General features: G+C 39.3%; 2 protein-coding genes across 2 annotated transcripts; one reads left to right on the forward strand and one right to left on the reverse strand.

The window, feature by feature from the left end:
• Window positions 1-277: 277 nt before the first annotated feature.
• On the reverse strand, window positions 278-1,207 carry LOC133241823 (olfactory receptor 8B3-like). The gene has a single exon (XM_061407741.1). It carries the CDS (start codon window positions 1,205-1,207, stop codon window positions 278-280), a length of 930 nt encoding a protein of 309 aa, XP_061263725.1.
• Window positions 1,208-6,321: 5,114 nt separating this feature from the next.
• On the forward strand, window positions 6,322-9,477 carry LOC133241150 (cyclin-J-like). Its single transcript, XM_061406272.1, has one exon. It carries the CDS (start codon window positions 6,469-6,471, stop codon window positions 7,582-7,584), a length of 1,116 nt encoding a protein of 371 aa, XP_061262256.1. The 5' UTR covers window positions 6,322-6,468; the 3' UTR covers window positions 7,585-9,477.
• The last annotated feature ends 5,867 nt before the right edge of the window (window positions 9,478-15,344 follow it).

Below are 15,344 nucleotides of genomic sequence, written 5' to 3' on the forward strand. Positions count from 1 at the left end.
ATTAAAACTTTGAAATGAAGCTAGAAAATAACGGTTACATTTATAATTTAATACTATTAGCTAAAAGGAAAACCAGAGGAGATATTTCACAAATCATTTAAGGAAAAAAGAAGTCCAGACAGAAAAATTGGAAATACATTATTATGAGAAGGCTTAAATTTTCTTAGGCACGTTATTTTAAAAAATAGAAAAATAAGGCCATGACTAAAAATATTTAATTGAACACACAGAATCTCCTTGTCCTGTAACTATATGCACAGACAGATAATGTCTCTGATCAAAATTCTGCCACACATAGGGTTTTTCTCAAAGCAAGCTTAACATCTTTGTTCCTCAAGCTGTAAATTAAGGGATTCATCATGGGAATCACATTTGTGTAAAAGACAGAGGATATTTTCCCATCATCCGCAGACACAGAAGATGGTTTGAGATACACAAATGCACTTGATCCAAAGAACAGAGAAACAGCAATGATGTGGGAACTGCAGGTGCTGAAGGCTTTGGACCTGCCCTCTGTGGAGCTGATGTGGAGGATGTTGGAGAGGATGAGACCATAAGAGACAAAGATGGTGAGACTGGGCACAGTGATATTGATGCCTGACACAATGATAACTTCCAGCTCAATGATGTAGGTACTTGTGCAGGAGAGCTGGAGGAGAGGGTAGATGTCACACAAATAATGGTTGATGGTGTTTGCATCACAGAAGGTCAGTCTCAGCATGCATCCAATGAGGGTTGTTGCCTCAAAAAATGCCATCAGGTAGGAACCAAGCATAAGGCTGGAACACACTTTAGGGGACATGGCAGTGTTATACAAGAGTGGGTTACAGATGGCCACATAGCGGTCATAGGCCATTGATGTCAGCACATAACTTTCAGAAATACCAAAAAAACACAAAAAGTAAAGCTGGGTCATGCACCCCATGTAGGAGATAATCTTCTTCTCTGATGTGATGTTGATCAGCATTTTAGGTGTAAAAACAGAAGAATAACAGAGATCTATGAAGGACAAATTAAAGAGAAAAAAGTACATAGGTGTGTGCAGGTGTGAACTCGACCCAATTAGGATGATCAAGCTCAAATTTCCCATCACAGTGACCATATACATTACTAAAAACAGGAAAAACAGGGGGAGTTGAAGAACTGATTGGTCTGTTAATCCTGCTAAAATGAACTGAGTCATGAAAGAGTCATTCCCTGGAGCCATTCTTCTCTAAGGGGATCTGTGAAAACAAGGAGAAGGCTTACACAGAGGAAAAAATATTTCTCACATCTCCTCACATAAGTGACATATGTACTAGGAATGACTGTGGGTAGCCCAAACTGAACCCATAGAATTTACTTTCCATTACCAAGGAAATGAGTGACAAGAATTTCCTTTATAAATGCTTTATAAACTAAGTAGCAAAAAGCATCAAAATTTAGCCTTTTACCCAAAAGGATATTGGAAAAGAAGTTTGAACCAGGAGAGAATTTTCATTCTCTCATCTCACCATTATTTCATTCACTTGGACCCTCTTCTTACTTCTCTTCTTTTGGCAGCAATCCCCAAAGCCTGGTTTTGTCTCTAGCGCAGATAGGAATTTACAGGGTAGGAACCAAGAATATTGCTTCTAATTAAAAAAAGAAACATAAGAGCAACCAAAGTCTAGGAAAGGTTAAGTTACTCCATATGTCACAGAGTAAAAGCTATAAAAGTAGAAGAAAGAGTGTTCTATCCATGCAGAGGGAACATATTAAGAAACTGTATCACCTGTATCCTTTAATATTTCTGAACATTCCCCGCTCTCCCTTCAAACAGTTTTCGCTGCAAGATTCAGTTGAATCTCAGGACTGCACAAATAGGAAATGAACTGTCATATCTGAGTCTCAATCGTGTCATATCTCAGTTTGCATCTTGGACAAAGAAAACATGAATGTAAATGTAATTCGGAAACTCACTCTTGTAAGCCAGAATATCCCAGCCTTTCTTCTTAGTGATTTTACCCCCATGGTCCTGGAATGGCAATTTCAGGTTCTCGGGCTTTGGTTTTATATTTTCTAAGAAAATGTCACCTGTAAACAATTTCTGATATACCTTAGAAATCTTTCAGAATTATATATCATAATTTTGATTATGATTTTTGTCCTATCCAGCAGCAGAAAACAATAAATGGACTCTAAAATCATTTTTGGTGCATACTAAGTCACAGAGGATTTTAGTGTGCATGTAATGATACAGCGCACTCAGTTATAGACATGGAAGCAGCTTGTTCAGTCTCTTCCCTAGGGAACAGTTTCTACATGTAATAGGGAACTAAGGGGTTTGTCTTTACAATCTGTCTTTAGTTCCTTATAGCTTCAATATTTTACACAATTTTATCTTTCACTATCAGGATAGAGCATCACCCAAGGAACAGCAAAATTAACAATTTCCCATCAACAAGTCTGCAGTGCAGCAAGCCCTAGAATCCCTTTCCCTGCATGAACACAGTGACTAAAAACAATTTATGTACAGATTCTCTCTGTAAGAAATCCAGAACTTAGTTAAAAGGATCCTGAACACAGTTTAATCATGATACTAGTTACATTGAAGCTGTTAAGAAAATTCAAGATATGTCTTCCATATACCTATGGAGGTCCAAACCACGTGACTGGGACAAAATCGCCATTTCCCAGGTTCTCCCTGGGAAGAGAAAGAGATGCACAATACATCCAAAACTCCAACTTTTCTAGGGGCCATCCAGAAGACTGGCTTCTGTGTAGCCTGTGCCATAAAGCAGGACAGGCACAGGATATGGCATAATCTGGCTGCCTGAGATGAGAGAGAAGAGAGACAGCAGTTTATGCTAAAACTCTCTGTAGCCACCCACCTCACTTTGGTTTAACACAGCTAGAAGTAGAAAATACTTTCCCTACAGCTTCTCCTTATAAAGGAAAAGATGCACTGTGCAGCCATTAACGCAACTTACCTAGGGGCTGCCAAAGGAATTGACTTTAATCTCCCATGTTAAGAGTCTAAGGGGATCCTGACATTCTCCTGACTCCTGGGAGCTACTAAAAACTAGGAAAGTGGATTGTACTATCACAAGATTGAGAGGTCTGCCTTTTCTAACCAGGCTTATTAATACGGTCAACTCCAATACAAGGCCAGTTCATGAGGATTAAAATAGTTTTCTATTTTTGTCTGCGTGCAGACATGAGTGCAGAAAGTCAAGGGAAAATAAAGAAAAGTTCAATTAAAAAAAGAAACATTCCAAGAAAATGAGCATACAAAGTGGACCTAAAAAAAAAAAAAAAGAAAGAAAGAAAGAAATGGAGATATATTACTTAAGTGACAGAGAATTCCTTTAACTGTCATAAAACAATACATGAACAAAGTGTGACTTTTTTCTTCAAAGAGTACCAAACAGAAGTCATGAAGCCAAAAACATGATAATTGAACTGAAAAATTCAGTAGAAGGTCAAAACCACAGACTAAACAGACAAAGCAAAGGATTATAGAATTTGGGAAAAAGGACAATTGAAACAATTCAGTAAATGGAGTGAATAGATAAAACAATGAAAAATAATGTCAAAAGTCTAAGATTTATGGAATGTATTATATTACATGACACATAGGCATTACAGGGATCACCGAAAGAGAAAAACGTGAGTAATAGTCTAAAAGATTTCCCAAAGAAAAACTAACTGAAAAAAATTCCCAAATCTGTGCAAGGAACTGGACATCTCGAAACAAGAAACAAAAATATTCCAAATAAGATGATCCCAAAGAAATCCACAAGGGACATTATAATTAAGTTATCAGAAGTCAAAGAAAGATTTTTTATTGAAGTATATTTGATTTAAAATACTATGTCAATTTTAGGTGTACAACATAGTGATTCAATATTTTTATAGCTTATAGTTCACTTAAAGCTATATAAAAATATTGGCTATATTCTTCATTGTATCCTTCTTCTTTATATATTTTATATATAGGTCTGTATATCTTAATGCCCTCCTCCTATATTTTCATTTACCCCTTCCCTCTCCTCATTGATACACACCAGTTTGGTCTCTATATCTGTGAGAATGCTTCTGTTCTGTTATATTCATTTTTTTCTTGTATTTTTTAATATTACACATATGGCTAATAACATACCATACTGATCTTTGTGTTAGTTCCCTGAATATACTATTCTCTAGGACCAGATACACAGAGAAGGCAATGGCACCCCACTCCAGTACTCTCGCCTGGAAAATCCCATGGACGGAGGAGCCTGGTAGGCTGTAGTCCATGGGGTCGCTAAGAGTCAGACACGACTGAGCGACTTCACTTTCACTTTTCACTTTCACGCATTGGAGAAGGAAATGGCAACCCACTCCAGTGTTCTTGCCTGGAGAATCCCAGGGACAGGGGAGCCTGGTGGGCTGCCGTCTATGGGATCGCACAGAGTGCGATCTGACACGACTGAAGTGACTTAGCAGTAGCAGTAGCAGGACCAGATACATGACTGCAAATGGCAAGATTTCATTCTTTTTCATGACAAATATAATATATATATATATAATTGAGCAATTTACATTAAATGTAAATGTATAATTGAGCCATTAAAAGTTATGATGTATGAAAAAAAAGTTATGATGTGTGTATATATATATATATATATATATATATATATATAATTAATCTGTTAATACACATTTAGGTGGCTTTCACATCTTTGCTATTGAAAATAATGCTGCTGTGAACACTGGTCACATGTATTTTTTCACATTACTGGTTTCATTTTCTTCAGATATATACTGATTGTTAGATCATAAGGCAGTTTTATTTTTAGTTTTGTGATGAACCTCTGTACCTTTTTCCAAGGGCTTCCCTGGTGGCTCAGAAGGTAAAGAATCTACCTATAATGCAGGAGACCTGGGTTCAATCCCTGGTTCAAGAATGTCCCCTGGAGAAGGGAATGGCTACCCACACCAGTATTCTTGCCTGGAGAATCCTAGAGACAGAGGAGCCTGGCTGGCTACAGTCTATAAGGTCACAAAAAGTCGGACACAACTGAAGCAACTTAGCACATAAGCATATTAGGTCCATATGCGTTTCTGAACATTATGTTCTCTTCTTGCATTGATCCTTTTAATGTCCTTCTTGTCTTTTACTATCGACTTTGTTGTAATGACTTCTTTGATATGGGTATTGAATTCCCCTATTTCTTTTTTTTTTCCACTTGACTTGAATATCTTTTACTGTCCCTCATTTTAGTCTGGGTGTCTCTTTAGATCGGAAGTGAATCTCTTGTAGGCAAAGAAGGCTCTTTTTTTGTATCTTTGTTTTGTTTTATTTTAATCCATTTAGCCACACTATGCTTTCCTATTGGAGCATTTAGTCTATTGACACTCAAATATGTATCTACTTATTATCTTTTGTTATTTGTTTTCTGGATGTTTCTGAATGTCTTCTCTGCTCTTTTTCTATTTGTCTCTTCCATTTTGGTTTGATGATTTCTGTAGTGTTATGTTTGTGCTTCCTTCTCTCTAGTTTTTATATCTACTGAAGGTTGTTTATTATGATTACCACCAATTTCGTATACATTGACCTATATCTATAGCCACTCATTTTAAATTCTAGAAACTTAAGTTCAAACAAATTCTAGTATATTTACATTTTTACTAGCTTCCCCTACATTTTGTGATTTAGATGTTGTATTTTACATTTTCATGTCTATCCCATTTGTTGTAGTTATGACTGAATTTATAATTTTCACCTTTTTATGGAGGATGATATCTATCTACAATATTATATAAGTTTCAGGTGTACCACAGAGTGATTCAAATTTTAAAGGTTATATATTTTTTTATATTTATTATACAACACTGGTTATACTCCCTGTGTATACAGGATATTCTTATAGCTTATTTAATTTATACATAGTAGCTATATCTCTTAGAGATAAGAAAGGCTTCTTCAGCGATCAACACAAAGAAATAGAGGAAAACAACAGAATGGGAAAGACTAGAGATCTCTTCAAGAAAATTAGAGATACCAAGGGAATATTTCATGCAAAGATGGGCTCAATAAAGGACAGAAATGGTATGGACCTAACAGAAGCAGAAGATATTAAGAAGAGGTGGCAAGAATACACAGAAGAACTGTAAAAAATGATCTTCACAACCAAGATAATCACGATGGTGTGATCACTCACCTAGAGCCACACATCCTGGAATGTGAAGTCAAGTAGGCCTTAGAAAGCATTACTATGGGGCAGCGGCGGGTCCGCATGTGCCCCCGCGCTGGCTTTGTACGCGGAGCCGCCTGCCGGTCCTTTAACAATGGGCGGCGGGAGCGCCCTGGCGCTGGGTCGGAGCTGAGTCCGGCGCTTTGCTGCCGACTGTCCGCAGCATGAGCGGGGTCGGCGTTCCCCGCATGTCGGCGGGGCTGGGCCTGTGAGGGCCGCGGTTCCGGACTGAAGTTGCGTCGTCTGGCCAGGCACGCCGCCGGGTCCCATGGAGCTGGAGGCGCAGTGGTGGCGGGGACAGCTGGCTGCCGACATCCATCAAGCTCTTCGGTACAAGGAGCTGAAGTTGCCTTCCTACAAAGGCCAGTCCCCTCAACTAAGTCTCAGAAGATATTTTGCTGACTTGATTGCCATTGTGAGCAATCGTTTCACACTCTGCCCTTCTGCCCGACATCTTGCTGTCTATTTGCTGGACCTGTTTATGGATCGTTATGACATCTCTATCCAGCAGCTGCATTTAGTTGCACTTTCCTGTCTGCTTCTAGCAAGTAAATTTGAAGAAAAAGAAGATAGTGTGCCTAAGCTGGAGCAGCTCAACAGCCTGGGTTGTATGACTAATATGAATCTAGTATTAACAAAACAAAATTTGCTACATATGGAACTATTATTATTAGAAACCTTTCAGTGGAACCTTTGCCTTCCAACAGCTGCCCATTTCATTGAGTATTATCTCTCTGAAGCAGTACATGAAACAGATCTTCATGATGGCTGGCCAATGATTTGCTTGGAAAAAACTAAACTCTACATGGCCAAGTATGCAGATTACTTCCTGGAAGTATCCTTGCAAGCTGCAGCATGTGTGGCTTCTTCAAGGATTATACTTCGTCTCTCTCCAACGTGGCCTACAAGACTGCATCGTCTTACTGCTTACTCCTGGGATTTCTTAGTGCAGTGCATTGAACGGCTATTGATCGATCATGATAATGATGTGAAAGAAGCAAACAAACAGAGAGGACAGGCAGGACCTCAGCCAGCACAGCTAAGTGTGTTCCAGGCAGCCTCCCAGCCCTCTCGGGCAGTTCACTTTCAGCAGCCTCTGTATTTCCATCAGACTCACCAGACCTCACTGCAGTATCGCCATCCTGTATCGGAACAACCAAGCTGTCAGCAGATTGTATCTACTACACACACCTCATCTTACACACTACCAACATGTCCTGCTGGCTTCCAAACTAGCGTTCAGGGCCTTGGGCATGTGCCAGCTGGTGTTGGGATGTCACTGGCAATACCGGTAGAAGTTAAACCCTGTCTGAATGTTTCTTACAACCGGAGTTATCAGATAAATGAACATTACCCTTGCATTACTCAATGCTTTGAAAGGTGATTTTATGTGAAGGTAAGACCTGACCCAGACTGTTTATGACTTGAAGCTCTGGGGCAAGCTTTTTGTAAAACTTCTCTTCAAAAGGAAAGGGATCCAAATTTCATCAGAACTCTTCAGATACCAGCACCAGGAAGACTGATTATCCCTTCCAACACACCATGAATATCTGGGAGGACTAAGGTAACACTGCAAACACTTTAACAGTGTATATGTCAAATCCTGTTAAAACAAATTTCTATATGACACATTTTAAAGCCCCAAGTGATGGTCCAAATATTTCAAAAATATTCAACCCAACAGAAAATTTGGACAGACTCCAAATTTGCTGTTTCAAGATTTGACCTGTGGTGGCTCTGGGCCTAATGTTGGCTTATATGTCAGAGATTAATGTTTATCTGTGGACTTGCCAAACATTCTTTTTATGAAGGAAAGTTACAGTATTAATTTTTGAAGAGATCCTTTTTTAAGTCTCCAGTTTTGATTTATATTTTTGATCTGCATCTGCAAATGAACTTCTGACTAAGTTTCAACTCATGAATTTCTTTGCTATACCAGTCAGTGTGGTTAAAAAAAAATTTTTTTTAGATATTCTAAATAACTCCTTATCACAGATAGTATAGGTATCTGGATTTATGTACTAAAATTAAGATTGGAGTAGATTTCTTAAAATCATGGTCACACGTTTTTCTTATTTTTCCCCTGTGGTCAACCTCAAGTCTTTAGAATTAAACACATTTAACTCAGGGAATTTGTACTACTTGGAAACACTTAACTGTAATGCAACATGCTTTGGGAATGTTATAGTATGACTACCTTAATAACATAGGTTAGTAGACTCCTGCTAGAGTGTGTTTTCAAATGAGAACATAATTGTAGCTTAGAATGAATGAAGTGGTGGTTCCTGTCATTCATAATACACATACAAGTTTTGCATTTCTCAGTGCAATCAATGATTTATACTCAGATTTGATATTATTCTAAAAAAGTTTTTTCAAGGGAAGGTGTAATTGTAAAATGTCAGTACTAGAATAAAGTCCCGTAAGTTTGTTTTGAGGTGGAATGTGGCCAGGGTAGTTCTCAGGTTGTGCTAGAGCAGCACTTTGTTACATGGAAGACAGGTTTTATAAGCAGCCTTTGAATCCAGCTAGTCAAGTGTAACGGAGAAGGCAATGGCAACCCACTCCAGTGTTCTTGCCTGGAGAATCCCAGGGACGGGGGAGCCTGGTGGGCTGCCGTCTATGGGGTCGCAGAGTCGGACATGAATGAAGCGACTTAGCAGCAGCAGCAGTTAGGTGTAAGTAGGCAAAGGTGACTTTCATTGGACTGGCCCCAGAACTGCCCTGGGACATTTCACTATATTGGTAATGAGTGAAAACAGCAATAGGTCATTACAGCAAGGGCAATTTGGGGGTAAAGAGTTTGGAGGAAATAAACTGCAAAAAGTAAAAAGAAAAAAAAAAACATAGTAATAACTGAAACTATATACATTGTGCTCTTATCTGTGGGAGAAGAGATTTGGTGGAGGGAAGCTTTCTGATAGAAAAATTAGTAAAGTGTGTCATTTTGTTTGTGTGGTTTTTTTTTTAAAGATAGCACTTGAATAGAAGGGAAACTGCATGGCAGGTATGTGACTGCCGTAATATGCATTGAAGACAAGCTTATTATAAAGATGTTATGGGTATGCAGCAGGAGTCTCAATAATCAAGCCAATGGCTTTTGTTAGGAAGGGAAGGGACTCATCACAGCAATGGATTGATCCAGATGGCTCCAGTAGGTGGATGTGGGTGGGTGGGTTCTGTCAGTGTGAGTTCTTACAGAACATCCTTTCCTTAAATGAAAGGTAACTTTTATCATTAGAGTACATAGGGCATGACATGGATTTATTAGTCTGGTAGATAAAATGAAAAACTACTCAGGTAAGAACACTCGTGGCAGATTTTTCAAGCATGAAAATTGTTTTCTGAAAGTATCATCACTTTTCTCTTTACAGAAGGCTGCTTATTGGATTTTAGTAGTCCTTACCTCAAGAGAACTTGAATTATCTGGGGTAAAGTGGGTTCAAAAGAGAATATATCATTCACATTCAGAACCTAGCAACCTGGAGTCCAATTTTCAGTATTTTAACTACCTCAATAATACTATGAATGTAAGATATTGGGATAGAGATCCCAACTTGAAACAACAACTGGTGCCTATGGTAATTTAAATGTCTTGTCAAATGCTTTTACTGATTGGTTTAAATGTCATTCTTGTTATAGAAGAATATGCCTTTTTAAAAAGCCTGTAACACTTTCCCAGTTTATATTTTAAAAAGCTAAAGAACACTGGACTAATTTGGGTTGCGGGGGGGAGAGTAAAATAAATAATTGGTTACTATTGCTGCATACCCAGGGTAGGGTGGGATGGGGTGGTTGGAGAAACCAGTACTATTTTTAAAACATTAGGTTTCAGTATAAATACAACTCACAACTGCTAGCTTTGGGGGGCTATGGGTGGGGGGCGTTGTGTGGGTTTTGTTTTGTTTAATTTATTAATTAGTCTTTAAAGCAGGTTTTTTGTTTTTTGAGATTACCGGACCATCATTAAATGTGTACTGTGAAGAAATTAATGATATGTATAAGGGGCTTTACCAAAGTCCACTAAATAAACACTACTCAAATATAGACTGCAAACCAAAATGTATCTGTTATGACATTAATTGCAAATATCAAGTATGGTGCTAAAGTCCACACCAATGGAATTAGATGAGTGCTATGCACTTAATTTTAAAATAAAACTAGTTTTCGTTAAAAAAAAAAAAAGTATTACTATGAACAAAGCTAGTGGAAATGATAGAATTCCAGTTGAGCTATTTCAAATCCTAAGAGTTGATGCTGTGAAAGTGCTGCACTCAATATGCCAGCAAATTTGGAAAACTCAGCAGTGGCCACAGGCCTGGAAAAGGTCAGTTTTCATTCCAGTCCCAAAGAAAGGCAATGCCAAAGAATGCTCAAACTACCACACAATTGCACTCATCTCACATGCTAGTAAAGTAATGCTCAAAATTCTCCAAGCCAAGCTTCAGCAATATGTGAACCGTGAACTTCCAGATGTTCAAGCTGGTTTTAGAAAAGGCAGAGGAACCAGAGATCCAATTGCCAACATCTGCTGGATCGTTGAAAAAGCAAGAGAGTTCCAGAAAAACATCTATTTCTGCTTTATTGACTATGCCAAAACCTTTGACTGTGTGGATCACAACAAACTGTGGAAAATTCTTCAAGAGATGGGAATACCAGACCACCTGACCTGCCCCTTGAGAAACCTATATGCAGGTCAGGAAGCAACAGTTAGAACTGGACATGGAACAACAGACTGGTTCCAAATAGGAAAAGGAGTATGTCAAGGCTGTATATTGTCACCCTGCTTATTTAACTTATATGCAGAGTACATCATGAGAAATGCTGGGCTGGAATAGGCACAAGCTGGAATCAAGATTTTGGGGAAAATATCAATCACCTCAGATATGCAGATGACACCCCCCTTATGGCAGAAAGTGAAGAGGAACTCAAAAGCCTCTTGATGAAAGTGAAAGAGGAGAGTGGAAAAGTTGTCTTAAAGCTTAACATTCAGAAAACGAAGATCATGGCATCTGGTCCCATCACTTCATGGCAAATAGACAGGGAAACAGTGGAAACAGTGTCAGACTTTATTTTTCTGGGCTCCAAAATCACTGCAGATGGTGATTGCAGACATGAAATTTAAAAATGCTTGCTCCTTGGCAGGAAAGTTATGACCAACCTAGATAGCATATTCAAAAGCAGAGACATTACTTTGCCAACAAAGGTCCGTAGAGTCAAGGCTATGGTTCTTCCAGTGGTCATGTATGGATGTGAGAGTTGGACTGTGAAGAAAGCTGAGCACCGAAGAATTGATGCTTTGAACTGTGGTGTTGGAGAAGACTCTTGAGAGTCCCTTGGACTGCAAGGAGATCCAACCAGTCCATCCTAAAGGAGATCAGTCCTGGATGTTCATCCGAAGGACTGATGCTGAAGCTGAAATTCCAATACTTTGGCCACCTCATGCAAAGAGTTGACTCATTGGAAAAGACCCTGATGCTGGGAGGGATTGAGGGCAGGAGAAGAAGGGGACGACAGAGGATGAGATGGCTGGATGGCATCACGGATCAATGGACATGAGTTTGGGTAAACTCCTGTAGTTGGTGATGGACAGAGAGGCCTGGCGTGCTGCATTTCATGGGGTCGCAAAGAGTCAGACACGACTGAGCGACTGAACTGAACTATATCTTAGTCCCCTACCCTTTTCTTGCCCCTCCCTGTTCTAATTCCTCATTGATAACCATTAGTTTGTTTGCTATATCTGTGAGTCTGATTCATTTTTATATTTACTAGTTTGTTGGGGTTTTTTTAGATTCAAATATATGATATTATATAGTGTCTGTGTTTCTCAGTGACTTATTTCATTTAGTATTATATCCTCCAAGTCCATTCATTTTTTGCTACTGGCAAAACTTCATTCTTTTTAACAGCTGAGCAGTATTCTATTGTGTGTATTTACCACATCTTTATCGATTTGGTCCTTCATGGACATTTAGGTTTCTTCCATATCTTGGCATGACTTTACAATTTTCATTTTTAACCACTATATTAGCTTAAAGTGGTTGATCCACACCCTTTACTATATACTTGCCTTTACCAATAGAATTTTCCCTTCCTCTAGTTTCTTATTATTCTTGTAGTCTTTTTCAATAATGAAGACTTTTTAACATTTCTTCTGTAGTTGGCTTAGTATTGGTGAACCCTTTTAGTGTTTGCTGTTGGAGATGCTCTTTTCTTACTTCAATTCTGAATGATATCCTTGGCTTGGAAGAGTATCCTAGGCTGCAGGGTTTTTTGGTTTGTTTTTTTTTGTTTTTCCCTTCAGCACTTTAAATATTGTGCTACTCCCTTCTGCCCTGCAGAAGCCCTTCAGAAAAATCAACTTATAATAGATTTATGTGGGTTACCTCAAATGAGATTCTTTGTTTTCCTATTGCTGACTTTAAAATTCTATTTTGATCTTTAACTTTTGCCATTTTAATTATGATATGCCATAGTGCATTTCACTTTGGGTTTATCTTGTTTGAGACTCTCGTAATTCCCAAACCTGGATAGCTGTTTCCTTCAAGTGTTTAACCAAAATTTCATTAAATATATCTTTTACATTTTCTCTCTTTTCCTGCTGCTTCCACTAGAACATGAATGTTAATAAGCTTGATGTTTTCACAGAGGTCCATTAAACTAGTCATATTTTTTAAATTTGTTGTTCTTTTTTGCTATTCTTATTGCGTGATTTCCATTATTCTGTCATCTATATCACTTAAGCATTCTTCTTTATCACTAAAATGCTGCTAATTCCTGCTAGTGTATTTTTCACTACAGTTATTGTATACTTGAGCTATAACAGTTTTTTCCCAGTTCCTTGTTAAAATACTCATGCTGTTCATCTATTATTTCCCCTGGTTTCATTAGCATTCTTACTACTATTGCTTTGAATTCTTTATCAGGTAAATTAGTTATCTACTTTTCATTAGGGTTTTAATCAGGATTTTACTTGTTCTCATTCTTTAGTCTGAAACAAATTCTTATAACTTCTGATTTTTCTTAACTTTTTCTGTCTCTCTTACATTACGTAAAGCAATTACATATTCCAGTCTTGAAAGTGGTTTCTTGTATGGCAGTGTCCCTATGAAGTCTATGTATGTCCAATGGCTTTGGTGGGAGAACTGGATCTGAAGTGAGCATGGACCGTGTCTTCACCTGGGGTGTGATTGCAGCCACTGCATTGGTGGGATGTAGGGCTGGAGTTCGTGGGACCAGAGCCAGAGCCAGGTGTGAGCAAGGGCTTCCCTGTTCTCAGTGGCTTTCACCACCTTATCAGGGTTAGGCGTGTGTCCTGAGGAGCTGGAATAAGACCCTTGAGAAAGTGGATTTCTCCTGTATGTGATGGCAATTTCTGAATTATTCTAGGCCATGATCAAGGTATCAGAGCTTGGGGTTGCACTTCTCAGCTGGTTTTGCTTTTTCTGTAATGTGCTAAAGGCTTCCTTGGTGGCTCAGTGGTAAAAAAAAATCTACCAGGGGCAGGAGACCCAGGTTTGACTGCTGGGTCAGGAAGGTCCTCTAAAGCTGGAAATGGCAACCCGCTCCAGTACTCTTGCCTGGGAAATCCCATGAACAGAGGAGCCTTGTGGGCTGTAGTCCATGGGGTCACAAAAGAGTCAGACACAACTTAACAACTAAACATCAACAACCTCACCTCAATTAGTGGCTGGGTAGTGGTGAGGGGTTGATGCCACAGCACAGAGCTGACCCTGCCCCTCCCAAAATTGACAAGGATGTGCACTCTGGTGATAGTGTTCTCTTCCCTGGACCCAACTTCACTCCTCATGGAGTGACTGCAGAGACAAATGAGTTGACAATGGCTCAGTTGCAGGTTCAGGGTCCAAGTCACCTCTCATCCCTCCAAGTGTACACACTTTTGTTAGTAATGGAATCCATCCTCCCTTTTAGTGGGAAGCACCCACAGGAGCATCAGAGGTTGGGGCAGGAGCTCAGTTAGAACTGGGTAGAGGGGATGCTGGGGTGGCCCTTGCCAGCTGGATGGAATCCCAGGCAGTTTTCAATCTGCTGCCTCCCTGCTGTGATTGGGAGTGAGCAGGTCTGGTCTCAGTTACTTGCAGCATTCAGGTAAATCTCCACTGGTTTTCAAGCCAGAAAGGGGGCTTATTTCCTGTTGTTAAACCCCAGGGCTGGTGTGCCTAAAATCTGGCCCCAAATCCTTGCTCCTGCAGGAGGATTCCCCAGCCTGTGATATCCCCTTCTTCTTCTCTATCTCAGGTGAGAAGTAAAGGTCCCAACCATATCGCTTGTCTCCCCTTCCTGGCAGACTCATATGGATTATTCTTCACAACCTTGGTTGTAGAACAGCTGTTCTGCTCTTGCCCACATGGATTTCAGCAAAAGTTTCTCTATATATAGTGGTAATGTGATGTGTTCCCGAGGATGGGTGAGCTTAGCATTCTACCAACCTGCCATCTAGAACTCCCTTCTCATTTTTGCAGTTTAGATTGTTATAGGCCATCTCTGTGCAGAGGATCAGGTTTAGGTAAAAACATTAAATTTTTCTCTGGTCTTTTTGAGTCTGTATCATTCCAGGTACATATATGGAGATCTTCTTATTATCTCTGTATATGCTTCTTACTTTTTTTTTTTCTATTATTATCATATCTTTTTTTTAATTTTATTTTATTTTTAAACTTTACAATATTGTATAAGTTTTGCCAAATATCGAAATGAATCCACCACAGGTATACCTGTGTTCCCCATCCTGAACCCTCCTCCCTCCTCCCTCCCCATACCCTCCCTCTGGGTCGTCCCAGCGCACCAGCCCCAAGCATCCAGTATCGTGCATCGAACCTGGACTGGTGACTCGTTTCATACATGATATTATACATGTTTCAATGCCATTCTCCCAAATCTCCCCACCCTCTCCCTCTCCCACAGAGTCCATAAGACTGATCTATACATCAGTGTCTCTTTTGCTGTCTCGTACAGGGTTATTGTTACCATCTTTCTAAATTCCATATATATGCGTTAGTATACTGTATTGGCCAGAAGGGAAAGAGACACATGTACCCCAATGTTCATCGCAGCACTGTTTATAATAGCCAGGACATGGAAGCAACCTACATGCCCATCAGCAGATGAATGGATAAGAAAGCT

Source organism: Bos javanicus, chromosome 29 (genome assembly GCF_032452875.1).
Source record: "Bos javanicus breed banteng chromosome 29, ARS-OSU_banteng_1.0, whole genome shotgun sequence".
Lineage (NCBI taxonomy): Eukaryota > Metazoa > Chordata > Mammalia > Artiodactyla > Bovidae > Bos > Bos javanicus.

Coding starts and splice junctions, on each gene's coding strand:
- LOC133241823 (XM_061407741.1), bottom strand. CDS start 1,207: ATGGCTCCAGGGAATGACTCTTTCATGACTCAGTTCATTTTAGCAGGA.
- LOC133241150 (XM_061406272.1), top strand. CDS start 6,469: ATGGAGCTGGAGGCGCAGTGGTGGCGGGGACAGCTGGCTGCCGACATC.